The 27950-nt window shown below is 36.0% G+C and overlaps 1 protein-coding gene across 2 annotated transcripts; it reads left to right on the top strand.

Annotated features, from left to right (window-relative positions):
• Window positions 1-17578: 17578 nt before the first annotated feature.
• Window positions 17579-19021, top strand: LOC108193520 (homeobox-leucine zipper protein HAT22). 2 transcript variants are annotated; one of them, XM_017360212.2, is made up of 3 exons: window positions 17579-18102; window positions 18189-18271; window positions 18482-19021. In XM_017360212.2, the coding sequence occupies exons 1-3, from the start codon at window positions 17716-17718 to the stop codon at window positions 18777-18779; spliced, it is 768 nt and encodes a 255-aa protein (XP_017215701.1). In that variant the 5' UTR covers window positions 17579-17715; the 3' UTR covers window positions 18780-19021. The 2 variants fall into 2 exon arrangements, with proteins under 2 accessions (XP_017215701.1, XP_017215702.1); XM_017360213.2 differs by having other exon boundaries at window positions 17594-18102; window positions 18192-18271.
• The last annotated feature ends 8929 nt before the right edge of the window (window positions 19022-27950 follow it).

The raw sequence follows: 27950 nt of genomic DNA on the forward strand, positions 1-27950 counted from the left end.
CTTCATTTTTCTACCCTTTACCCGTCCGTGTGATAATATTCTAAATCTTTTATTTCTTACCTATTTGATCGTGAGAATAGCTTGTTTAAAATACACGTTCGAAAATCTATACTGTATTTGTAATTCGAATGCCCTTTGTGCGCGTAATCATCGCCGTAACAATACAGAAAAAGAGCTCTGTGAAAAGGTCTTTGCTGCCCCTCCTCCATCAACTGCCAAAACCTGTAAGACCCTACGAATTAGGGGTGTACGCGGGCCGGGTTGGCCCGGTTTAGGTTTTTTATCGACCCAACCCATTAAATTCGGTTTGCTAATTTTCGAATCCAACCCATTAAAATTAATTTATAACCCAACCCAATTTGTCATACTTCGGGTTGGGTTGGTTTGGGTCGGTTTGACGGGTTACTAAGTACTAAATCGTAGTTTTAAAATTGCTACACAACCTATAAATTATAGAGTATTAAAACAAGTTCGGACTTTTAAAGAATAGTGGCTTCACTATCGAACTCTCAAAGGCAAGTAGACGAATGACAAATGTGCAAGGAAGATATTTTAAAAGAAACTCGAGGAAAGATACCAATGTTATAATTCAATTTTATCACACCAATGTTATAATTTCAATTGAGTAGCTATATTTTATATATATACAATTTTGTTAGATATATATTATATATATATATAATGTATTTTTATTAAAATACCCTCGGGTTGGGTTGGGTTGGCCAAATAAAATCTAAAACCATGCCCAACCCATTAAAATCGGGTTGGAGCAGATTCAACCCAATTAAAAAACGGTTTAAAATTTTCGGTTTGGTTCGGCCGAAAATAGGGCCGGTTTGGGTCGGTTTAAACGGTTTGGGTAACCCATGTACACCCCTACTACGAATCACATGCCTTATCATCGTCAATCGTTTGTGGGTTCAAATCACTTCCAAAAGGATTAATAGAACTTTGGTGGCTCCCATTTATTCACCCTCTCCTCTTTGCCGACTTTTGGGGAATACAATTTTCCATTATTTCTTCAGATCTTCCTTTTTAACTAGTATTTCATAATTTTATACTTTAAAGTATATTCATTGTAATATATTTTATATATGGGTGTAATTCGGGCCAAGCGGGGCGAGTTTCGAGTCAGACGTAATTCGAGCCTAAGTTAATCGAGCCGAGCCGAGCCGAACCGGCTCGTTTAACTAATTGAGCCTAAATCCATGCCCGAACTCGACTCGTTTCATTTCACGAGTCGAGTCAAGCCGGCTCGTTTAACTAAACGAGCCGGTTTTAACGAGTCAGGTGAGTCAGCCAGTTTAATTTTACACTTAATCGAGCCTAAACCTCTACACGAATTCGGCTCGTTTAATTTCATGAGTCGGGTCGAGCGACTCGTTTAATTAAACAAGCCGAAACCTTTGCCCGAGTTCAGTTCGTTTGACTAAACGAGCCGAGTCGAGCCGAGTTAAACGAGTTCGAGCCGGGTGAGCTCGCGAGCCGCCCGATTTAAATTACAACTCTAATTTTATAACATGAAAACTAATTATATCTATTGGTTTTTTCCTCTATACTCATTTATACGTTAAATATTAATAGATCCTGACTTTTTCCTCTATACCCATTCAATAAGAAATGAGAGGGACGGATGAAGTAATAATTATGATACTCTTTTTTTTTTTGAAACTTAATTATAATACTCTTTTAGAAAATTAGTTATTTGAATCTATAATTCACCAGTTATGAATGAGTGATACTATTATTATTGATACTATTATTATTGTTGTTGTTATCATCATTATCGCTATCACTATCACTATCACTATCATTAGGGATATTCTCCACAGTACATTCATAAAATCGTTTTTTCTATGGTGCTATTAAATTTTTGACTTCAATCTCTGACAACTTTGTACTTATGATATTTCGCATATAATACTTTTATGTTGTGTAAAACGTGACAGGATTGATTTTAAATTATAAAATAAAATATGCATTTGACATGTTTATTAAAAAATATACGAAATATTTGAATCATATAAATTGGAATCAAATAGAGTGAAGTATCTTCGAATTTCATAACTAAACTTTGATCATTTATATCTCACTTATTTTGGCTCTGGCTTAATTATATGAGTTAAAAGTCTATTTCAAATAAAAAAATTTACAAAAAATTCAAATATAAAATTTATCTCACAATCTGAAATCAATTCCATTAAATTACATGACATGAACGCATTATTATATTGGAAAGATCTTAAGTACAAAGCTAACAGAGATTAAAAAAAATGGGATGATACCATAAGAAAAAATCAATTTCGGCTATATGTCTGTATGAGAGCATCTCCAATCATGAAAAGACTTTAGATAAAAATTGAGTTGACATACCAAAAATAATAAATATAGTCAATAACTTTAAAAAAACGCATTCCAACCATACTAACCCATTGTCTATAATTTTAACCAACTAGGGCTGTAAATGAGTTGATACGCTCGATAACCGCTTGGTGTTCGGCTCGAAAAAAGTTTGGTTCGAGCTCGATTCGATTTATAAACGAATCAATCTTGAGCACAATTTTAAGGTTCGTTTTATAAACAAGCTGAACTTGAGCACAGTAGAGTTCGACTCGATAGTTCGCGAACAAGTTCGAATTATGAGTTCGTGAACATGGTTCGTGAATTTGGCTCGTGAGCGTAGTTCGTGAACTAGCTCGTGAACTTGGCACGTGGATGTGGGAGTGAACCTGGCTCGTGGATGTGGGAGTTTTATTGATGGATGATTTATTAGGAATTTATGATTCCTTAGAGTATAAATAAAATATTGCTAGAATTTTAATTTATTATTTTTTTAATAAAATTAAATAACAAACAAGCTCGTGAATAAATTTACGAGCATAAGCAAGCTCGTTAGCAAAGTTTATTAAATAAGCTTGTGAACAAGATTAATGAGCGGTTGGTGAGCAAAAATTCGTGAGCGTAAGTTAATGAGCGGTTCATGAGCAAAAACTTTTGAGACAACTCGTGAGACATGTTCGTGAGTGGTTCGCGAGCCGTTCGTAAACAGATTTATTCCTTAATGAGTCGATCCTCAAACAATATTTTTGGCTCGATCCAAGCTCGAGCTCGAGTTCGAGTTCGTTAATTTTTTAACAAACGATACACGAGCACTCTAGAGTTCGGCTCGGCTCGGCTCATTTACACCCTGTCGAATTTATAAAGATCTAATCTGTATTAAGATTACATATCATTTATTACCATATTAAACTGAAAAATTCCATTTATAACAATCTAAATACTAATAATAATTGAAGCACAATGTCTTACAAATTAAACAAATTTTACATAATGTGTTTGTTAGTTTAATTTAGGCAACGATCACAACCAATGCCGTTGGAAATTCTCTAAGTCGGAGAGCAACAAATTATCCTACATACTAATTTTATAATTTCCACGCACCACGACAATCATTTATCTAATCAATCATTAGCGACAGTAATGTATAATATCCAATCACACCTAATCTCTATCTAAGAGCAATTAGATATATAAAGGATTTGATTCGAATATATTATTATGTTAATGCTACAATCTCAGCCACACTCGTATCCACGTGGACAATGTTAGGAGAGATCCTCAATTAAGCAATGGTTGGTGTCTTGGTGAGCAAAAATCAAGAGAATCAATTTGGTTTATTTTTTGTCTCTATTCTTTTCTCCGGGGTTTAATTTTCCCGATATTTCTTCGACCGACTGCCTAATAATATCCATTTGGTCTGGTTAGGTAAAATAACGCAACACACACATATTTACTTTAATCACTAAAGCAACAGAGCGGTGGTTTTTGACGCGTGTGACTTTTAAGCAGCTTTAGTTTTCCGTTGCGAGCAATTATTTGAAAATGTATTCACTTCAGAAGCTTTTGTAGACGTGTTATAATTGTTAGGTAGAATTTTTTATTAAAATGTCAACTCTGGTGTCGCGAATTATATTCATTCGTGAACTCTTTTTACTTGACGACGAAGATACAACATCTTTAATTATTTGTAAATATGTTTGGTTGGGCTCAATGAAAATAAGGGAATAAAATGAGCTTTGAACTATAATTTGAATGTATAATGATTTAATTCATTCCACCATTCTACTCCGATCATTGAGGCGGTTTGGGTGAATTTAAAATAAGTGATTTTTGCTTAAAATAAAAAAGTGGAATAGAAGTTAGAAACAAGTTAGGACTTATAAGTGATTAAAGTGTTTGCACTACTAGAAAAAAGCTAATAGACATCGGCTAAAAACCGATGTCTGAGAAAAAACAGAGCGATGTATATGCCGCCGATGTAAAAGGTCCGCAGTTTAGACATCGGTTTTAAACCGATGTCTTATACTCTCTCAGACATTAATTTTTTTTAGAAAAACGATGTATTTAAATTGCTTTTTTTAAGTTATTGCATCATTTCTTTTAGGAATTCTATATAGTTTGAGTAGTAGAACATGTTAAACACATTCCATGTAGGACTTATGTAGGCCTTCAAGTATGAACTTCAATGGAGCTTGAATCTGTTAAAACAACATTTCAAATGCATTTAATTTCTTTGAAATTAAAATATCAGTTGAATTACAAGTGAAAGGAGTTTAATCATACCTTGATATTTGCAGCTTAGTATACCTGATTCACCGGCCCTGTCAAAAGAATATTTATCAAATATTAACAATCAACAAAAAATAAAAATGCAAACTGAAGCATTACTTATCATTTAGACCCACTTACAACAACCCATCAAACACAGAGCAAAAACACTTTCTAAAACAAAGATAAATCAAGCATTAGCCATTATCATACAACTAGTTCATTTTTCTAACACCCAAACTGCAAAACTAACATCATACATATCATATTTATACTGACCCACTTACAAGAATCCGTCAAACACCAACATTTTTCAAAAATTAAAATGTAAACTACATGTTAAAGCAGACAATACCTAACATTGGCAAGAACACAGAGCTATAGGAACACAAACACTAACATGCATTTATATAAAACTACTCACTTACAATAAATCCGCAAGAACACAAATCTCCTTGATTCAATCTGTTAAAATAGCACAGAGCTATTAAAATTTGAAAGACAAAACAAGCATATAAAGTACGAATCAACTAACACTAGGTTAAATCTTACTAATCTGGGAGAGAACCGACTGATTTATGCTTCCACTGCAGCAACAACACGCATACAAAGTACGAATCGAGCAAAAAAATTTGACCTAGGGTTCGGGTAATTCGGAATGGGGTTTGGGTGGTTGAGAATTGGGTGAGATAAGTTAGGGTTCTAAGATTAGAGGTATATTTTGGGATATGGTAGCAAAGAGATTGTAGATGGTGAGAGAGAGGGAGTGTCGAGAGAGAGAAGAGGGAGTGTCGAGAGGGAGGAGACAGTGTTGAAATTGGGGGGGAATGAAAATATGTTAAAGGCGGGGGATATGTTTTGTTAAAAGAAGTAGAGATATTAGCAGCGCGTGTTTTTTTTGTTTTTAAAATTTAGTTTAGACAACGGTCATTTTGGTAACCGATGTCGTTAATTCGGTTTAACATCGTTTTTAATATTTATGATGTAATAAAAGTATTTAACATCGGCGGCTTTTGCAACCGATGTTAAATGAGTGATGTTAAATCCACTTTTTCTAGTAGTGTTGGGAAAGAAGTAGAAGTCATAAAACAAAATCTAACATTCCTAACTTTTTATAAGCACTTACTGGCTTTTTACACAAACAGTACTAATTAGTGTTTGTAACTTATAAATCCAGAAGGGGCTTTTAAGCGGTAAACAAACACCCTCAATGTTAACTAGAGCCTCAAACCCTTTATTTTGTGAAAGAATGCTCTATTATTGATCATACTTTTTTCTAGTCAAATCTTATCATACAAAATTTGCATTTGCTCATGCTCATTCTTCTCAAAGTCCTCCTTTTTACACTGTATTTTATTTTTTATTTTTACTCCTTTCATTCTTTTAATGTATTTAATATGTTTTGATTGGTTGAGTTTTTATACATGACATATCACATAAAAATCGTTGTTCTTAAAATCATTATGCTTACGTTATTACAAATAAATTGTTTCCTCGTACCAAACGTGACCAGATAAGTTGAGCAATTATCAAACTGACAGATCTACTAGACCATATCTTCAGTTAACAAGCTTAATATACTTCTTGACAAAAAGAAAAATATATTTACTAACTAATACTCCTACGACGCTTGATTAAAATTTGCCTGATGAGCAATATTGTGGATCCTGAGTGTTAACGGGAGAAATTGGTTAACAACAGATGTGGGCACTTACATGATTGTAGGAAGAATATCCGAAGAACACGGGACGGGAAGTGATGGATGATGTAGCTGATCTTGTGTTTGATCCTCGAGAGAAAGAGAGCGAGAATCAGATTATGAGCACAAAAGGCCTACGTACCCTTATTTACAGGGGTTCAAGCTACCACGTAGTTCTTACGGGCCAAACTTCTTAGCGTAGGCTAAGTGTCAGTCCGGTCCATCAAAGCCCAGGCCCGTAGGACCTTGAGGGCAGCCGTCAGGAGAGGCCCGTGCTCGCATGGCCTAGGCCTATATGGCAAGAGGCTGTCATGTAGCGGGTCAGAGAACGGATATCGATCCAATAAGTCCTCGTTTGGGGCGAGGAAGCCCAGTCATCCTCTATGGGGCGAGGGAGCCCGATCATCCTCTATGGGGCGAGGGAGCCCGTTCATCCTCTATGGGGCGAGGGATCCCGTTCATCCTCTATGGGGCGAGGGAGCCCGATCATCCTCTATGGGGCGAGGGAGCCCGTTCATCTTCTATGGGGCGAGGGAGCCCGTTCATCCTCTATGGGGCGAGGGAGCCCGTTCATCGTTTTATGGGGTGATGTAGCCCGATGTGGAAGGCGTAGCCTTAATGATGAGAGCCCAAAGGACTTGGTAGAATAAAACATGTGACCCTTCTGATGAGGCCACCTTGTAGTTGAAAGGATGAGGCCAAGAGGCCTAGCTGGAGAGTGAGCCCTAGGAGAGGCCTAGTTGAAAGGATGAGGCCAAGAGGCCTAGCTGGAGGCTCATTAGCAGTCTTCAACAAGGACAACACCGAGGTAAAACGAGGCCATGGGGCAGCGAGGCCAAGAGGTAGCGACAACTAGGCTCGTTTCTGATACGTGTACCCCCCTTGGCGATGACCCCTCCAGGGTGACGCCCCCATAAGGCGAGGTACCCATCAGGGTAACGACCCCCGAGGGTGACGATCCGTTAGGGCGATGACGGCCCATCAAGGCGAGGACCACTCAGGGTAACGACCCTCCAGGGTGCTCTTCAAGTCTTTTACGTTCAAATTCCCCAAACGGTCATCCTCATTAAGGTGCCCCATGCTCGTAATTGTCATCATGGAGAGAAGGGGAGGATCATTTCTCCTACTGCCCCGAATCTTAGATTCTCTCTCATCCTCATTGTTCCGCAGCCTAGATTGTCGGCGGGAATGATAAGGAGATGATCTCACCCGTCGTGGACCTTGAGTGGTGCGACCGCTCCCTCTTGTCATGATGAGAGGAGGATCGCTCCTCTCTGCGCTGGCGCTCCCTTTCTCTCGTTACAAATTGTTTGGCCTCTAGCTTGCGGCACTTGGGCTCTCCCATGCATGCTAGGCATGGGCACTTGGCATCTCCAACATTAGTTCGGGGCACTTGGGCTCTCCCGCGCTAGGCCGGACACCTCTAGGTTGGGGCACTTCGGCTCTCCCATGCTAGCTTTGAGGCGCTATTAATCCCGTCACAAGCGAGCCCCGGATGGTGCCTCATGTAGACATGAGGAGGAGGCGACTCTAAGATGGCCCGAGAGAGGGGAGAACGTGGCACAATAGTTGGAGGGAGCCTCTTTTCCACCTCCATTCGATCTAATATCCTTCTCAGGTCATGCCATTCAATTTCCCAAGGCGCTCGTCCTCATTGTTGCCGCCACGCCCATCATTTTCACTATGGAGAGATGGCGGAGGATCATTCCTCCCGTTGGGATGCATCCGGGATTCTTCCTCATCCTCATTATTCTGCGGCCCAGATGGTTGGCGGGAATGATGGGGAGGGGATTTCTCCCGTCTGGACCTTGAGTGGTGCGACCTCACTCTCTCGTCCTGATGAGAGGGGGGTCACTCCTCTATGCGTTGGCGTTCTCTCTCCCTCCTTGCTGCTTGCTTGGCCTCCACCTCTCGTTCAAAATCATTCTCCCAGTTCTTGGGGGTCACTTTCGAGGCTCTCCTGTCTTTTGAGAAACGACCAGTCTTCTTGAAATCTCTCTTTTTCTTGGGGTCTCTCTTTCAAGAGTGTCCAGGGGTCCCCTTTCGTGTCATCAGTATGAGGGACCGCACTGTTCTCCTTATCGAGGCCTTCTGAGAGGTCCTCCCTGCTCTCTTGGGCTTGTTCTTCCTACGACATCTTTCTCCCTAAGATGTTTTGAGCTCCCACTGTGGTCGCCAAATTGTTAACGGGAGAAATTGGTTAACAACAGATGTGGGCACTTACATGATTGTAGGAAGAATATCCGAAGAACACGGGACAGGAAGTGATGGATGATGTAGCTGATCCTGTGTTTGATCCTCGAGAGAAAGAGAGAAAGTGTTCTCAAGCGTTTCTCAGCGAGAATCAGATTATGAGCACAAGAGGCCTACGTACCCTTATTTATAGGGGTTCAAGCTACCACGTAGTTCTTACGGGCCAAACTTCTTAGCGTGGGCTAAGTGTCAATCCGGTCCATCAAAGCCCAGGCCCATAGGACCTTGAGGGCAGCCGTCAGGAGAGGCCCGTGCTTGCATGGCCTAGGCCTATATGGCAAGAGGCTGTCATGTAGCGGGTCAGAGAATGGATATCGATCCAATAAGTCCTCGTTTGGGGCGAGGAAGCCCAATCATCCTCTATGGGGCGAGGGAGCCCGTTCATCCTCTATGGGGCGAGGGAGCCCGTTCATCCTCTATGGGGCGAGGGAGCCCGTTCATCCTCTATGGGGCGAGGGAGCCCGATCATCCACTATGGGGCGAGGGAGCCCATTCATCCTCTATCGGGCGAGGGAGCCCGTTCATCCTCTATGGGGCGAGGGAGCCCGATCATCCTCTATGGGGCGAGGGAGCCCGTTCATCCTCTATGGGGCGAGGGAGCCCGTTCATCCTCTATGGGGCGAGGGAGCCCGATCATCCTCTATGGGGCGAGGGAGCCCGTTCATCCTCTATGGGGCGAGGGAGCCCGTTCATCGTTTTATGGGGCGAGGGAGCCCGTTCATCGTTTTATGGGGTGATGTAGCCCGATGTGGAAGGCGTAGCCTTAATGATGAGAGCCCAAAGGACTTGGTAGAATAAAACATGTGACCCTTCTGATGAGGCCACCTTGTAGTTGAAAGGATGAGGCCAAGAGGCCTAGCTGGAGAGTGAGCCCTAGGAGAGGCCTAGTTGAAAGGATGAGGCCAAGAGGCCTAGCTGGAGGCTCATTAGCAGTCTTCAACAAGGACAACACCGAGGTAAAACGAGGCCATGGGGCAGCGAGGCCAAGAGGTAGCGACAACTAGGCTCGTTTCTGATACGTGTACCCCCCTTGGCGATGACCCCTCCAGGGTGACGCCCCCATAAGGCGAGGTACCCATCAGGGTAACGACCCCCGAGGGTGACGATCCGTTAGGGCGATGACGGCCCATCAAGGCGAGGACCACTCAGGGTAACGACCCTCCAGGGTGCTCTTCAAGTCTTTTACGTTCAAATTCCCCAAACGGTCATCCTCATTAAGGTGCCCCATGCTCGTAATTGTCATCATGGAGAGAAGGGGAGGATCATTTCTCCTACTACCCCGAATCTTAGATTCTCTCTCATCCTCATTGTTCCGCAGCCTAGATTGTCGGCGGGAATGATAAGGAGAGGATCTCACCCGTCGTGGACCTTGAGTGGTGCGACCGCTCCCTCTTGTCATGATGAGAGGGGGATCGCTCCTCTCTGCGCTGGCGCTCCCTTTCTCTCGTTACAAATTGTTTGGCCTCTAGCTTGCGGCACTTGGGCTCTCCCATGCATGCTAGGCATGGGCACTTGGCATCTCCAACATTAGTTCGGGGCATTTGGGCTCTCCCGCGCTAGGCCGGACACCTCTAGGTTGGGGCACTTCGGCTCTCCCATGCTAGCTTTGAGGCGCTATTAATCCCGTCACAAGCGAGCCCCGGATGGTGCCTCATGTAGACATGAGGAGGAGGCGACTCTAAGATGACCCGAGAGAGGGGAGAACGTGGCACAATAGTTGGAGGGAGCCTCTTTTCCACCTCCATTCGATCTAATATCCTTCTCAGGTCATGCCATTCAATTTCCCAAGGCGCTCGTCCTCATTGTTGCCGCCACGCCCATCATTTTCACTATGGAGAGATGGCGGAGGATCATTCCTCCCGTTGGGATGCATCCGGGATTCTTCCTCATCCTCATTATTCTGCGGCCCAGATGGTTGGCGGGAATGATGGGGAGGGGATTTCTCCCGTCTGGACCTTGAGTGGTGCGACCTCACTCTCTCGTCCTGATGAGAGGGGGGTCACTCCTCTATCTGTTGGCGTTCTCTCTCCCTCCTTGCTGCTTGCTTGGCCTCCACCTCTCGTTCAAAATCATTCTCCCAGTTCTTGGGGGTCACTTTCGAGGCTCTCCTGTCTTTTGAGAAACGACCAGTCTTCTTGAAATCTCTCTTTTTCTTGGGGTCTCTCTTTCAAGAGTGTCCAGGGGTCCCCTTTCGTGTCATCAGTATGAGGGACCGCACTGTTCTCCTTATCGAGGCCTTCTGAGAGGTCCTCCCTGCTCTCTTGGGCTTGTTCTTCCTACGACATCTTTCTCCCTAAGATGTTTTGAGCTCCCACTGTGGTCGCCAAATTGTTAACGGGAGAAATTGGTTAACAACAGATGTGGGCACTTACATGATTGTAGGAAGAATATCCGAAGAACACGGGACGGGAAGTGATGGATGATGTAGCTGATCCTGTGTTTGATCCTCGAGAGAAAGAGAGAAAGTGTTCTCAAGCGTTTCTCAGCGAGAATCAGATTATGAGCACAAGAGGCCTACGCACCCTTATTTATAGGGGTTCAAGCTACCATGTAGTTCTTACGGGCCAAACTTCTTAGCGTGGGCTAAGTGTCAATCCGGTCCATCAAAGCCCAGGCCCATAGGACCTTGAGGGCAGCCGTCAGGAGAGGCCCGTGCTCGCATGGCCTAGGCCTATATGGCAAGAGGCTCTCATGTAGCGGGTCAGAGAATGGATATCGATCCAATAAGTCCTCGTTTGGGGCGAGGAAGCCCAATCATCCTCTATGGGGCGAGGGAGCCCGTTCATCCTCTATGGGGCGAGGGAGCCCGTTCATCCTCTATGGGGCGAGGGAGCCCGATCATCCTCTATGGGGCGAGGGAGCCCGTTCATCCTCTATGGGGCGAGGGAGCCCGTTCATCCTCTATGGGGCGAGGGAGCCCGATCATCCTCTATGGGGCGAGGGAGCCCGTTCATCCTTTATGGGGCGAGGGAGCCCGTTCATCGTTTTATGGGGTGATGTAGCCCGATGTGGAAGGCGTAGCCTTAATGATGAGAGCCCAAAGGACTTGGTAGAATAAAACATGTGACCCTTCTGATGAGGCCACCTTGTAGTTGAAAGGATGAGGCCAAGGGGCCTAACTGGAGAGTGAGCCCTAGGGTGATGACCCCTGAGAGGCATGAGGCCATAAAGCAGTGAGGCCCTAGGCTCATTGGTAAATCTTCATGATGACCCCTAAGGGTGATGGCCCCCTGGGGGCTCTTCTTCAAGTCTTCATCAATATTCCCAGTCACGGGGCCTCATTGATGAGGCACCTTATAAGAACGATGAGCCCAAAAGACTTGGTCCAAACAGGCTGTTGAGCCCAGTATCTGTGGCCCAACCTCCTCTATGATAAACTGGATAAATCTTCATAAATATAGGTGGAGCCCACCTTGGTGATCCATGCCAGATTATGGGCCTGCCGAGGCCCATGCCGATTTTTGGGCATAACACTAAGTTTGCTTTCAAATATTTCCATGAGATTTTATTTATATTATTCACGTGTATACATAGATTTTTTTAGTTTAGAGATACACATTCAGTCAATTTTTAATAACTAAATAGTTACATAAAAATTGAAAAATATCAATGATGACCAAAGTTTCTCTTTGACAGGATTATTTGGGAATTAGTGACCTGAGTTCTCCTCATCAATTGCCGACAGTCGACTATACATGTTTAGCGGGTCTGGACAGTGCATATAAACTTTCTAGGTTAAAATCCCTGGTTTATGACATTTGTTATCAAAATGGCTTCTAAATACTCCTTTCTTCCGTCCCTTTTTAGTTGTAATATTTGATTTTGTGCCGGTCAAATTGATCAAAGTATGACTGAAATTTATTAATATTTTATCAATTAAAAAAATAAAAAAAATATGTCACCAAAAATAACTTTAAATCTACTTTAAGATGTAATTTTCAGTTTTTTAAAATAATGAAAGAATGATTTATAATCTCTGGTCAAAGATTACTCAATTTGATCAACAAAAATAGAAATATTGTGACAGCTAAAAAGAGACGAATGGAGTAACTTTCTGCGAGTAATTTTGAACTTAGGAACGTGCTTAATTGATTATTAAGAGCTATGTTTTGTATAACCTATTCGGTTTAAAAATTATTTGACAGTACCGGCACCACATATAAGTTAAGTACTATTATTTTTTAGAAAAATATAACCAACATAAAGTTGATATTAGCAACAACATATATAACAGATAAATCACCATTTTAACTATTTGACTAGTTGTTAGAGGAACACTGATTATGAAAAATCATTGGTTAAAAAAAAAGTTTGACATACTAAAAATAAAAAAATATTAATAATTTTATGAAGATATCATACTTCTAACGTACTCTGCTCTTGTCTATAATTTTAGACAATTTCTTATGAATGACTAAATTTTTCGAAGCACTACAGATTTATTACAAATGTAATGTCATCAGTTATCATGTTAAAACTATATATTCTATTTATAAAAATTTGAAATGATGATAACCACTATATTTAAGATATATAATCAATCAATATTCAGATACCATTGATACAAAATGTGTTACAAGTTCAGCAACATTTACCCAATATCTTTATGTCTACTTCATATAAGTATAATTTAGCTAACTATTATAACAACATGTTCTTGTTGTTATATGTTCAAGCAGCATTAAGTCGACAATAATCGATATTTAGAGGTTTGTTAAATTTGAATCATATCTTTTAAATGATTGAAAATTTCACATGGATACAATTCTGAATGATGGAATTTAGAATCTTTTTAAAAAAATTTGTGTTAAGAGAAATGACTTTGATACCAATTTTTTAGGATTCAAGCATTTACGACTACGGGTCTGTTTGGGATTGCTGTTGAAAATTGCTGTTGCTGTGAGTAAAAGTGCTGTTTAAAAAAGTGCTGTTTACAAAAGCGGAGACTGTTTGGTAAACTTGATTTCAGATGTGCTGTTTGAGTAAAAACTGAAAATAAACTGTTTGGTAAATTTTTTGTTAAAATATAATTATAAATATAATAATATTTTATTAACATGTTTTGGGGTTCTATTGACAGTTGTAAAACTATAAAATACTGTTTTCTTTAAAATTTAATTGATTATTTTGTATGATGTATGAGGTTTTTTTTTAAAAAAATATGCTATTAATATATATAATTTTAAGTAATGATATAAAAATCATATTCAGAATATAAAATCATATTGAAATAACCAATAAAATTTATGGTTTTTTTATAAAAATTACGGTATTCTATTTACAAAACTACATAATTTCTGTAAGATATTTTCAACAGTAACGCATCATTTATATTTTACACACAAATATAAAATAAAAACAATTCCTTATTAGTAACATACAATATTTTTGTATGTGATTTAGATTACTTCTATTTTATTTAGAACACCAATATTAATTCTTATATTCATTTAAAAATTATATAAAAATCTATAACATTTACCAAATATACTACTTATGTTTATTTTATATATAAATATATAATTTTCTTCTTCAATTAATATATATCACTCAACAAATTTAATTTCTGCCTCTATATTATAATGAATTTTTTTTAAACAAAATTTAATAACACCAAAAAGATATAACCTTAAAATTCATTTAGACAATATTTATTTTAAATGTTTTCATTTAAATTTTTATTTGAAAAAATTCAACAACCATAATGTGTACCAACAATAATCCCAGAATATAATAAAACATGTGTTATCTATGTGTTTTGTTATTTTGTTTTAAGGGTAAACAGCTACAATATATTTTATAAAAAATAGTTGCTTGTGTCAGGGTTTGATGTTGGGGTCTGTAACAACTGGGCGCAACAGCTGTTTTTGTGAAAAGCAAGGGTACACCAGCTTTCTGTAAAAGCTGCTTTTGGACAAAAAGTGTGGTTGGAAAAAGCTCTTTTAGATTTTACCAAACACTTTTTTATAGCGGTTTGAGAAAAAGCTGCTGTTGTGGTTTGGAACCACAACCCCAAAGAGACACTACATCAAACTTAACTATTTGGGAGAAGGCATGACTATAATCTTCATAATATAACAACCAACGTCATAGTTCGATTAGGAAGATATCAAACATCCCAACATATTATTCTATTTATAACAACTTGAAATAATAGTAACAATATATTATTTTAAAAATATATTACCATTATAACCACTAACATTGGAGCAGCAACATTTTATAGATTCAACAAATTTTACCTGATCAACATTTTTTATCATTTTAGACAGAGAATCTCCAACCATGTTCAACCTATAACTAAAAGTAATTAATATATACTATAAATAAAAATTATAAAAAGCATATAAAAAAAATGAACTCCAATAAGACATTGTTGTTTATAATTTGAGTCAACCTCATGATATTGGCTATATTTAATACATGCAGTAAAATTTCATATCATCTATTATCATATTAAAACAATATATTCAATTTATAACAATTTAAAATAATAATAACATATCATTTTTTAGTATATACAGATTTAATATAGCCAATATCATTATATTAAAATATCTTACAATATAACAAATTTAACCACTATATTTTATATCTAATTTAGTAAATTATTTTAAAGAATATGGTTGGACATGCTCTCAATCATTTCGTCAATTATCATTGGAAATACTCTTAAACAAAATACATGAAAACATCAATGAGTGATCTATTAAATTAACAATCTCCGATTAATGGAGGATGAATTTATCAATCGAACCCAACTTCCAATTTTAGTAACACTCATCATAATATATTTGCACACTGATCGTCACATATACTCTATGCAATAATAAATCATAGTACTTCCAAATTGATGAAAAGATTTGGACGAGCACCGCCCTAATTAATACGAGAGGTGGCGGTGAATCGGCAAGGAGCAAATCTATAGCCAGTTATAGTAGTAAAACTAAATGCAAGGAGAGGCAATTCATGTGGGCTGCCATAAAACGAGAAATGAAATAATTGAATTTATTTATGGAAACCCCGTTATCCGATGATAAATATGAGTGGAAAAGCGGCCATTTTAATCCCAACCATACATACATCATCAGCTCATCACATAACGACCCATTTCATCGCTGAATGAAAATGATGGGCCATCCGCTATCTAATGCAATCGTTGAAAAAAATAAGGAAAAGTACATCAGGTTTGGCTAAAAAGAAAGAAATATATTCCTAATAATTGTCTCAGGTTTGCTGTGATTGAGACGATATATAATTGCGTATACATACATACATACATGATACGCGTGCGTTAGAGCATGTTTCTCTGAGTTTTAAGTCAAGATATAAAACTGATTTTCACTTTAATTTATAAAATAAATATTTATTTGATGAGTTCGAAACTGATTTAAAATCTGAAATAAATCAGAATCTAATTTAAAATAAAAAGTTAGCTTAATATATTTTTTCAATTTTTTCTGATGAAAATTGCTCATAATTTTATTTCAATTTTTATTATTACATTTTTAATAATTCATAAATTCTTAATAAATCAAAATTATATAAACAAATATCCTAAATTTCAAATTTATCATATTAATTCACGTTAACTCAGATAAACGGCCCCCTTAATCGACTTAAAGTTGGCCAATAATTGGGTGCATGCATGTATACGTATACACACACTCGTATACTTTAAAAGCAAGGACAATACCAAAAGAATCATAAACAAAAGTTGGTGAATCGGTGAGGGAGATGAGCTTTGTGGTTGAAATGGGAGGATAGTTGGTTAGGGTGCTCATAATATTCAATCAATCCTTTATTTATTTGGGTAATACCTAAATAGCATAATAGTTGAGTTAATTTTAAGATCCGTCCGTATGTACTCCCTTCATCCTAAATTAGATGACCCCGTTGACTTTGGGCACACAATTTAAGGTTCATTGACCGCATAGTTACATGATTTATTTTTAAAATTTTATTTTTGCAAATAAAAATTAAAATATGAAATTTTCATTTGTAAAAAAAAAATTAAAAAATTAATTTCGGAAGTAGACAGTCAATGCACCTAAAGTTAGGTGTCCAAAATCAACTAGCCCATCTAATTTGGGATGGAGGAAGTATTTAACAAGTCATATGTCATTATCAACCGGCTTGTTCATGATCGTTTATCACTATAATCTTCAATTATATATCAATGAAAATTAATTAGCTTTTAAAGCTATATATACCTAATATAACCAAAATTAGTCACGCGGTTACGTTTAGTTAAAACATTGAAGGCATGATTCATGAATATCTCTTTAAATAAGTTTCTTTTTGATCGTAATCATTCTGAAAGTATGAGATTATTTTAATTTCGGTTAAATTCTCAGATGTTAAATCTCGTATATATTGACAAATGGCATAGGCATGGTGTATTTAAGGTAGGGCAGACAGCAAAGGTGGGATGTTGGGAGAATCGTTCGATTCATGTGCCTGTGAGTACTTGCCATTGTCAATGTGTGAACACATTTTTTATGAAGCTAGATGCGAATAACAAGTGGATAGAGGAATATAGAAAATATTAGGAAATTTAAATTGTTCTCAAATGTAAATTTAAAAATATAATTCATATAATTATATATAATTCATATTTAGCTCCGAATAAAATAATAAATTGATCGTATATTATATTCAAATCGATGACATTAATTAAAAAATAGATGGATTCACTTTTACCTTTATATATATATATTTTATAATCTCTATACCTAAACTGGACGTAAAGAATTGACCGAGGCGGAGAGAGTTAGACAGCGAAAGAGAGGGGGAGGTAGTTTCCTTTCCTCGTTTGTTTGTTAATACAGTTGAGATAACAGGTAGGAGTAGTGTTCAAATGGTCAACCTGTGTAGGAGGATAAAGTGATGATACAAATATGTACATGACTTTCTCCTTTACCATTATGAAATCCCATCACACCAAATCCGTTCCTCAACTTAATCATTCCCTTTGATTATTAGCTAACAGTACGACTATTTATTATTACACTCATAATTAATCATTATATATCCTCATTGCTAGTCATCAACCACCCACTACCCACCAATACTCCCCCTTATTAATCCCCCCCTCCCTCATTTTTCATCTCCCTACTCTTTCCTTCCCACAATCTCTCTCAATTTTCATCACCATGGGTTTCGATAATGTTTGCAACACGGGTCTTGTTCTTGGGCTGGGCCTCTCGTCGGAAACCACTGCTCCGGCGAGGCCCACTCCTAAGATGGCGGTGAGTATGGGCTCTGAGCCTGACCTGACTCTGGGTCTTATTTCCGGCGCTCCTTATAAGGTGGTTGATAGTGGCGGCGCGGATAGCGGCGGCTCTTCTTTCTCGAGTGTGAAGAGGGAGAGAGAGATTGGGAGCTTTGAAGAAGTGGAGACGACTGTCGTGGATCATAAGGCCAGAGGGGTTAGTGATGAAGATGATGATGGTGGTAATGGAAGGAAGAAGCTGAGGCTCACGAAAGCCCAGTCGGCTCTTCTTGAGGAGAGCTTTAAGCATCTCAGCACTCTCAATCCAGTAAATCTCTTTTAACCTTTTGCATTAGCTTATCGTTTTTGTAAATATAAAAAAATAAAATAATTATGATTTTGTTGAATTACTAGCAGAAACAAAAGCAAGAATTAGCAAGGGAGCTCAAGCTCAGGCCTCGACAGGTTGAAGTCTGGTTTCAGAACAGAAGAGCCAGGTACTGATCCGATACCTTAAAAAACCAGGACATCGTCAATTATTTCAAAATTAAATTTAATGATTAATATATTTTTAAATTAATTTTCAAAAATATAGTCGAAGTTGTAACTCAGATTGCAACATAGGTGATTTTCATGTTACTGGCGTTGTAAACGAGATTACACCGTAGTTTCTAAAATATTTTCTGTAATTTGGATTGTTATTTTAGGACGAAGCTGAAGCAAACAGAGGTGGACTGTGAGTACTTGAAGAAATGCTGCGAGACATTAACAGACGAAAACAGGAGACTCCAGAAGGAGCTGCAAGAACTGAAAGCACTGAAAGTATCACAGCCTTTGTACATGCAACTGCCGGCGGCGACTCTAACCATGTGTCCGTCGTGCGAAAGAGTCGGAGGCGGCGCCGGAGGCACCACCGACACATCTTCAAAGAGCCCACGCGCGTGTCCCTTTGGTTCAAAGCCTCACTTCTATAACCCTTTCACTAGCTCATCCGCCGCGTGTTAACTATATTAAATTTTATGATCCGCTTCTTAACTAGATATAAATACGTGTATGATTATGTGCAGATTACTGGTCATATGATGCCCACAATCCCCTGTCTTTTTTAGTGTAGGGGATTGGAGGAGGAAAGTATATAGATAATAGTTTGTAGAAATTATAAATATCAGCTTTTGTTTTTTTATCCCTTTGTAATCCGGCTTTCGATATATATCGTTGATATAGAAATGTATTTAAATTTTCTCTTATGTTATAGTTATTTGTCAGAAAATTTCGTATTTCACGATCATCTGTCACAACCCGAACCAGAAAAAATTTGTACAGATGTCTTGTAGGGTGAACTATATGGAGGAGCTGGTTAGTTTGTTACATGATCATTCGTGAAGAACATGAAAGAGGAGATTGAGTAATGTATAAATTATTAGTAAGGGGGGAGGTTGAGTCACGTGGAATTGTCTGTAGGGAACCTTGTCTGTTTTAATGAGAGCGGTAGAGAAACAACCGGATCGGTGAGAGACGTGCAAGTTAAGAAGAATGATTACAAAAACAGTGTTACAATTACAACATGCATTTTAAATAATTATTTAGCTACTAAAAATAATTAATCGAATCATAAATTAAAGGAATAGAATAGAGAATTTATTTATCTTTACTGAAGCGCGTGAGGTTAGAGGGGACCGGTGGTCACATTCCACGTGATGTGCAAATGTGCATTGCCTCCTCTTCCTCCAATCCCTTTCTTCACTTTTCTATTATTCTCATCATTGGCCCTATTTCATAATTAATAATATCGGATACGACTATTGTACCACGAATACGTAACTTTTACTGGTTCAAGCATTTCTTATCTACATTCGAAGAATTATAAAAATGAATACTAGAAATTAAAAATGTTTTGTTATAGACGTAGATAGCATGGGAGGCGTGGAGGCATCGCACTTGCTCACTCAACTGAGGCCCACCTGCACTTGACATGTTCAAAGACTGTCCCCGCTGCTCCTGCTACTTGCACTTTAACATACACCTCTTCTTACTATTTTATCCCAATACTTACTCCACATTCAAAGGTTGTTGATCATTCTCTACGATATATATATTATTTTTTAGCTTTATAAACGCCATGCAAATCCAACCATACATCATCCGTTTATCTATCATGAATCTGGATTCATATTTACTACTTGTTCCCTCCGGGTTGTTTATCTTTGAGTACGGGGATTTACATGTATTTCAAAAAATTTATAAAATTTCTAAATATAAATAGTATATATTGAATTTTATTTTGTTTTACAGGAAAGTATATGTTTCTCGCAGAAATATGCTTTCTTGATCTATAACAATGTTCTCAAAATTAATAGACTTGATGAATCTATCAATTAATTAGTACTAGTAGGATTAGTTGGAAAGCACCGGATCAAAACCTAGATGTTATAATCCGGTTAAAAGCCGACCAGACTGAGAAGAGTCGGGATATATCAATCGAATGTAAACCGTCCATTATATACTTATATATAATAAGCGTAAGGGAGATAATTTGGTCGCATGATCCTCTGGTCCAAAAGCTTATCATCCGTTTGATCGTATACTGAACAAATAAGCACCGTTAGATTGGAACAAAATTAACTTGTGTTCTATAAGGCAACTGATATCTACTTGCATGTTTATAATTCCTTTTTTGAATCCAAAACAAATTCTGTCTCTCACGTGTTTATGATTGTGTTTATGATTGTTTTAATCTAAAATAAATATTTACTACCAGTTTTATTTGTAAAATCATATAATCGCACCGTCACAATATTTTCATAATATATTTTAAAATTAATAAGTCGTATTTATGTGAGGAACGAATACAAAATTCTTTTCTTAATCCAAAATAATTTCTACCTTATTGCATGTTTATGATTCCTTTTCTTAACTCAAAAAAATTATGCTTATCAATTTTAATCTAGAACCATATAATTTTTTTGAAAAATATTTAAATCACATTATAATAATTCTAATATAAAATACATTTATAAATATAATATAATAGGAGTTGGCGTATCGTATTCTACTCAAACTATATTAAAATTTGATAGAAAGAATTTAATACTTTGGCATGATACATACGAGAAAAGGAATGGTTTCATTACAATAGTTTATTTGAAGCCATTAATGACTCTGATGGTGTATTTACAACAAATCTAACATACAAACAAATCATAATTTCGAATTTTATTTTATTGAAAATTTTAATTTATTATTTGATAAATTAAATTTTTTCACATTATTTAAAATATATTTAAAAAGTTTATAAATAATTAAAAAGCTCCCGTGCCTTGCACGGGCTATACGCTAGTATATATGAAAGAAAGTAATTGATCGACAATCATGCAATACATTAGAAAATGGGAGTAAATTGAAGCACCAAGAGGCAATGAGCAATTAGGTTAAACAGTGATTAGAAGCATCATCAAAGTGCGTGAAAAAGACGACCAATAAAAAATGCTGACTCTGCGACGAGGTGGAGGCGTGATTTTTATCCATTTCCTTGGTCACCATCTATGTTCGGCACATGAATTCTTGATCAGCCAGCCAAGCAACACTACTTTTCATCCTTATTATTCAAATAAAGTCTCTCATGATACTACCTAAAATATGTATTCTGATATAAAAGCTTTTTAGTTTCTATGATAATTATCATAAATCAAAATCGATCTAAAGTAACGAATTTAAATATGATTATTCAAACTGTAGTTACAAAATTAATAAAACAAAATTCAAAAAAAAAATTCTTTCTATCGTTGAAGGGAATTCAATTGATTTTCACCGGTGGAAAGTCCCAATATTTTTCCTTTGCTACTCTTAATTAATATAATTTTTTTAATAAATATCAAATTTATTTGGATTCTGTTTAGTTTGTTCTTGAGAGAGTTTCATTTTTGTTTTATTTTTTTTATTGCTCATCATGTTCGAGATCACAAATTTGTGGGATTTTTATGATGTTGATTTAATGATAAGAGATTTTATGATAATATATTAATGATCAATTGTCTAAAATAATAGTTGAAATATTAGCTCTTGTACATAATTTTTTAAAAAATCTCTTCATTACCTATCACCAAGGCTGAATTTAACAACAATATTATTATTCGTATGTTCAATTTTGATTAAATGTATAAATAATATAGTATGTCTTTTCATTATTAAATTATTCTTTTTTTTAAAAATAAAATAAATTCAAAAAACTGAGCAGCAGTATCAAAATTTCTTACTCCACAAAGTGGCATGAAAGTCTATATAGGATCCTGTGGGCCAGCAGAATCCCTGTAAGGAACTTTCCCGGAAGTTACTGACTAATTTCAACGTCACACAATAAACATATGGCAAGCTGCCATGCTCTGTTTGCTCCCCACATATTTATTGTAAAATATTAGGGCCAAAAACCCTGAGGTAATAAAAAAATGATTAATAAAATAGCCATGTATACATATATTCATATACACACGCAAATTTCCAATAAAGTGCTGAATTATTATTTACGATCGAAAGAGATATAATTTAATATTTTTGGTCGTTTCACCCTTTTGTTAACCTGGAAATCCAATAATGCATGGTATTTATATGTGAGTTATTAATACCAAAACGGAAAGTTTAACTAAACTAAGTTATTAGGCAATATTTGTCTGTATTATACAAGAGCACAGACGTAACAGGACATAGAAGGGAAGAATAATTGATTTAAATAAGTTGAAACGACACACGTCTCGCGTCGGCCGAATTGTCGGTTTGTCTATTCCTATTTTTATACGTAGATAACGTTATCCCAGTTTATATACAGCTATATAGATTTATCGGGTTCGTGATACCTCATACACGTACAAGTTGCAATTGTTTTCTCAATTATGTCGGAAAGCAACTCATGCTATTTCTTTCTTTGTAACAATGCTTGAATAATTAGCTTTCTTCATGAATTCGCTATTCCAGCTTTTCAAGTACTGTATCCTCGTATCTCAACGGTGGATAAACTACTTCTAATCTTCTGCTGCGGTATCAACAATGATACTTGATCCTTGTGCACCGTTTCCGATTTATTTAATGGCGTGAGTCAGTCTAATACTTTCTCCGTTTTAAATTAGATGTCCACTTTCAAATAATCACACAGTTTAAAAAAAATGATTGTTCACAAATTAATTACATTAAATGAGCATGATATGTGGTGTGATATTGATCTAGGAAATATAAATAAGAGATATGTAGAGGAGAATTGACTTAGAGAATATGATTTTCCATTGAAAGTTGAAGTGGACAAGTAATTTGAAACAAAAAATTTTCTTGAAAGTGGACATGTAAATTGAAACGGAAGGAGTACTATTTTTAATGAAAATGTCTAAAATTATTTGACTATATGTCTATATTGAGTGGGTGTTTGGGAGCATGGCTTATTAGCTTAAAAGTCCGAAAGTCCACTTCCACTTATTACCTATGTGTTTGGCAAGCATGAGGAAGTGCTTAATTCAATGAAAAGAAGCCCAGGAAAAAAAGCTAGATTTTCTAATTTTTTTTTAAACTCAACTTCCGCTTCTTCCTATTTCTAACAGAAAATGACTTCAAAATTGCCAAATTAGTACCAATTTATAAGTTAAGTTATCCAAACACTTCAAATACTTAAAGTCACGGTATCCAAACACTTCTGGTAGCCTATAAGTTCAAACCAACTTCTCACTTCTAATCCACTACTTTAAAAATAATATGTCGTCAATATTTTAGATTATTATAAATAACACACATGTATAATTTTAGGATAGCAACAAATGACATTCAATATTTTTACGGACTTTTTACAATTTGTAGAAATTCGACAAATATACCTAATATCAAGAGGTGTTGAATATATTAATAAATCGGTTTTTCTATGGTGTGCCCATGAGCACACACTAAGCATCAAAATTTATGAAATTGGAGGGTTTCTATTGGCTTATCTTCTTTAATAATGGTGGACCCCCCTGCAGTTAAAACAACCACACCAATCAAAACCCTCCATTTTTATTAATGTTAGTGCTTAACATGTGCCCATGGGCACACACTAGCCAAACCGTTAATAAATAAGGAAAATGGATCACTAGGATTAAGTTTTCTTTTCATAATTATTTTTTTATCTATAATATGTATTAATGACTGTTGGTTATAGGTCGGTTAAAGATGATCTAAAACAGTTTTTTGTTGATTGAAAACATGTATTCATCTTTTGATCAAAAGAAATCAAGAGTCTCTACTTCATTTGAAAAGTGAGACACACAATGATGATAGCCATGAAAGTCGTTGGTTGCAAAATGAAGAATTCTACCCATATAAAACCAAGGAAAGCCGACCTAATTCTTGAGGAATCATAATTACATAATTGAAGTTACAAAGAACCGTATTATATGGACAAGTAGCTTTTGTCAAGGCATGAGTGATCAGCAGTGGACACATATAATTTGGTTAACTATTGTCGAGGACTGACCAATAATTAAACGCCGTGAAAACCTGAAATAGATCTCAGGAGAACTACTTGTCCCTCACATTTGATCCTTTTCTGATGCGTCGTCTTCTGCTCTTTAAAACATGTCGCGTCCATCAGATCAGCTGATGATTCTCTTGATTAATTATGAGTCCCCCTCGGAAAAACAGATCTCAGAACAGGAGTAAATTATTAATAATATAGTATCGAGACATCAGTACATGCATATATTGTTTTTAGCAGTATAGCAGTTTCTTTTGGTTACCAAAGGTATAACAGTTTTTTATGAGTTACACGAAATGACCTAATCAATGTAAGAAAACATCGTGAGGATCTTATACTCCCTCTGTCCCATTTTAACTGATGTTTGACTTTTTAACACGTATATTGAGGTATAAAAAAATAATATCTACACTCAATAAAAAAATTCAAATCTTATACCAAATAAAAATTTAGATTCTAAACTTTTATTTGATATAAATTTTGTAAGGAATAATTAAGTTTTGAGGTGATTTTTATAAAACTTTAAACTACGTGTAAAAAAGTCAAAAGCAGTTAAAATGAGACGGAGGGAGTACTATGGAAGAAAATCATTGTACGACTGCTTTAAGAAGACAATTATTTATCTTCAAGGGAAAAAAATCATTATTTCAAGGAATTTTAAACATGATAGGTGCTTACTCTCACATTTTGTACGATCAATAAATATACGACTGCTTTTTTGTAGTTTTCTATGTTCGTCGAACGAAGGAAAATCAACCTACCAGACCAAGGCATTAGCTTTGAATAACGAAATACAATGTTTTTGAAACAACTTTCTTTAGAAAGATTTGTCAAAGAGTAGCATTAAGCATTTCATAACGAGTTTTAAAATGAAATAAACAAAATTCATCTTTCATTTACCGATCCCCTCTTCGGCATTACGACCCCAACCCTCTCTAGATTTCCTGTCGAAAGGCTGGATGCTTAAGCCGCCAAACTCATATGAGTATATGACCTCATGTGTTGAAAAATAAATAGAGTAAATCAAATTTCCTTGAACTATTTCCATTTCATTCATATTATTTAACCCATTTCAAGTTAATTCAGTTCAACAATTATATAAAATTTTATTTTTACTTTTACTTTTTTTAAATTCATACAGACTTATCGAATAATGAGGAATATCCTTATAGTGCAATCGAATTGATATATTATTAACTGGTAAGTGTTTTAAGTAGTATTAGAAAAAATGAAAATCGGAATCAATCCGTGGAGTCATTTTCAGCGATTAATTGGATAATTAGAACATCAATCAGATATATTAAAATAATATAATAATATTTAAATAATTTAACTTATTTTATTAATTTTAAAAAGATATGGTACAGTTAGCCGAATTTTAAGAATCAAATCAATTAGGGGTGAGTATTCGGAAATTTGGTTACCGAACCGGAATTATTTTGGATATCCAAATTTTCAAAAATGTGAAATTTTATTTCCAAATAACGAACCGAATTAATTTCGGATGGAAACCAAACCATTAATCTTAATCCGGATCGGATTCCAAACTTTCCAAAAAAACCAAATAACAAAAAGTATCATATAACACAACCTTAATTGTGCATATAACACAAACTGCATGTGTATAACAAAATTAAAAAGAAAATGAAATTCTTAAACTGAAATTATAATATTCATTCTAGACCATATTAACTAGTCAAACTACAGGAACATAAGGCACCATTTATTTAAATAAAATAAAGTGAAAATCATAATTTATCTTAGAGAAATAAATTGATAAATCATAGCTTATTAGAGACAACCAAATGATAAACATACACATAGATAATGTTTGGAATTTGATATTGTTTATCGTGTTTCAAAAAAACCTAAAAGATAAGTTACAACATAACTATATAAATTAGTAGATGAGAATAGTATAAAAGATATTTTTTACAAAATTTTGGATTTTTTGATTAATATCCAAAAGTCCGTTTTAAAAAACCGAAATTCCGAAATTATCTAAAAACATTCCATATACCGAATTATATTTTATCGGTTCGATATCCGAACCAAAATATTTCGGATATATCCATTCGGTATATGGATACCCGAACCGAATGCTCATCCCTAAAATAAATAGAATACCTGCTCACAATTAATCAATAAAATCATCGATTCTCATAAGTATGGTTTCGAGTAGTTTTGAAAACATACTTGACAGATTTGGATCAATATTTCTTTTCCAAACCATCTTTGCTGCATCTGAAGTTTATGTGTTAACGGAACATGAGCCCAAGCCTATACCAGCCGAGCAACTATATAACAGAATATATAATTCCGGCCTGCTTGTAAAAGTCCCATGTAGTCCGTGGCTTTTTTTTTTTGGCCCACATAGGTTCGTGTTATATTTGGAAATTTCACCAAGAGTTCGAAGGAAATGAAACATTCTCCCTTTTTTCCCTAGTGTTAATGCTTGGACTTGAGAATTTTGAGCTAGCAAAAATGAATTTCAGAAACTTTTATTATCAGAGCTCACATCTCATTCAATATTTCCATGGAGTAGCTTTGGCCAATATACCATGTGATGTGTCTGATTGTTGATTGTGGTCCAAATTTAAAAAATTAAAATTTTTTGATTTTTAAATAATTTAATTTTTTGTGAAATTAGAATTATAAAAATATAGAGGATATTTTAAAAATTTATAAAAATTTATTATTATATTGATAATTTTTATATCTTTGTAAATATCAAAACATATATTCAAAAGGACATAATGAAAATCATCTTTATTTCAAAAAAAAGAAGTTACCTTTTAGCATATAAATAACTTTACCCTTATAAATAATAAGTATATATTTTGAATTTTAAGTTAAGTCAACCCGTCACCACTCCTATGCAAGTAATATTGTGAGGTAGCTAATTTTGGTAAATATAGAGATTGTAAAGTCACATCTCCTTTATTTCTATACTTGTCGTCCTTACTATTCTCTCCTTCTGTCAAAACTTGATTGAGACCAGACCAGCAAAGTTCAGTTATAAACCCACTTACATATTTCTTGCTTGCAAGTAACTTTATAATTCATGCAAAAAGTAAGCAACATGTACTTATTGCTGATATAGCTAATCTTAGCAAGGCCATTTTTAGTTAATTATGGTCCTATTTCATCTAATCCTCGTGTTTAGGCAAAGTTAGTTCAAATCCCCCAGTGAATAGCTTGCTGAAATGACTTTGGACATTAGAATTTAAAGTTAACACAAGGAACATTATTGCCTCTAAACACCTTGATGGATACCAAACAGTTCAATAATTATTGCAGCTCATAATGTGTAGTCTATTATGGGGACGTGTGGTTCATGATTAATGAGTCTGGACAACGATAATCGAAACCTCAAACCCATCTATTATTTTGATTATCAATTTTGTGCTATGAGAACCTTATTCCGCACCCCTTGATATACTCACTCACATTCCTGATTCTCAGTCCCACTCGTGATCCAAATGCCCCCTGTATTATATGTTCACATGCCAACAACAACAGATATGCTTCTTAAGCGTTTCATTCTGTTGGGTTCATTTTTCTTCTGTGATTTCATGAGTTCTGCACTTTCTGAGGCCATGTAATGTATGTGATGTCCTTGTCCATAATGCATGCACACTTTCAAATACAAATAAATAAATCTTCAAACCGAAATGAAAATTACAAGAATA

This window comes from Daucus carota, chromosome 7, assembly GCF_001625215.2.
Source record: "Daucus carota subsp. sativus chromosome 7, DH1 v3.0, whole genome shotgun sequence".
NCBI classification, from domain to species: domain Eukaryota; kingdom Viridiplantae; phylum Streptophyta; class Magnoliopsida; order Apiales; family Apiaceae; genus Daucus; species Daucus carota.

Coding starts and splice junctions, on each gene's coding strand:
- LOC108193520 (XM_017360212.2), top strand. CDS start 17,716: ATGGGTTTCGATAATGTTTGCAACACGGGTCTTGTTCTTGGGCTGGGC. Junction 18,103..18,188: donor ATCTCAGCACTCTCAATCCA/GTAAATCTCTTT, acceptor TTGAATTACTAG/CAGAAACAAAAGCAAGAATT. Junction 18,272..18,481: donor TTTCAGAACAGAAGAGCCAG/GTACTGATCCGA, acceptor TTGTTATTTTAG/GACGAAGCTGAAGCAAACAG.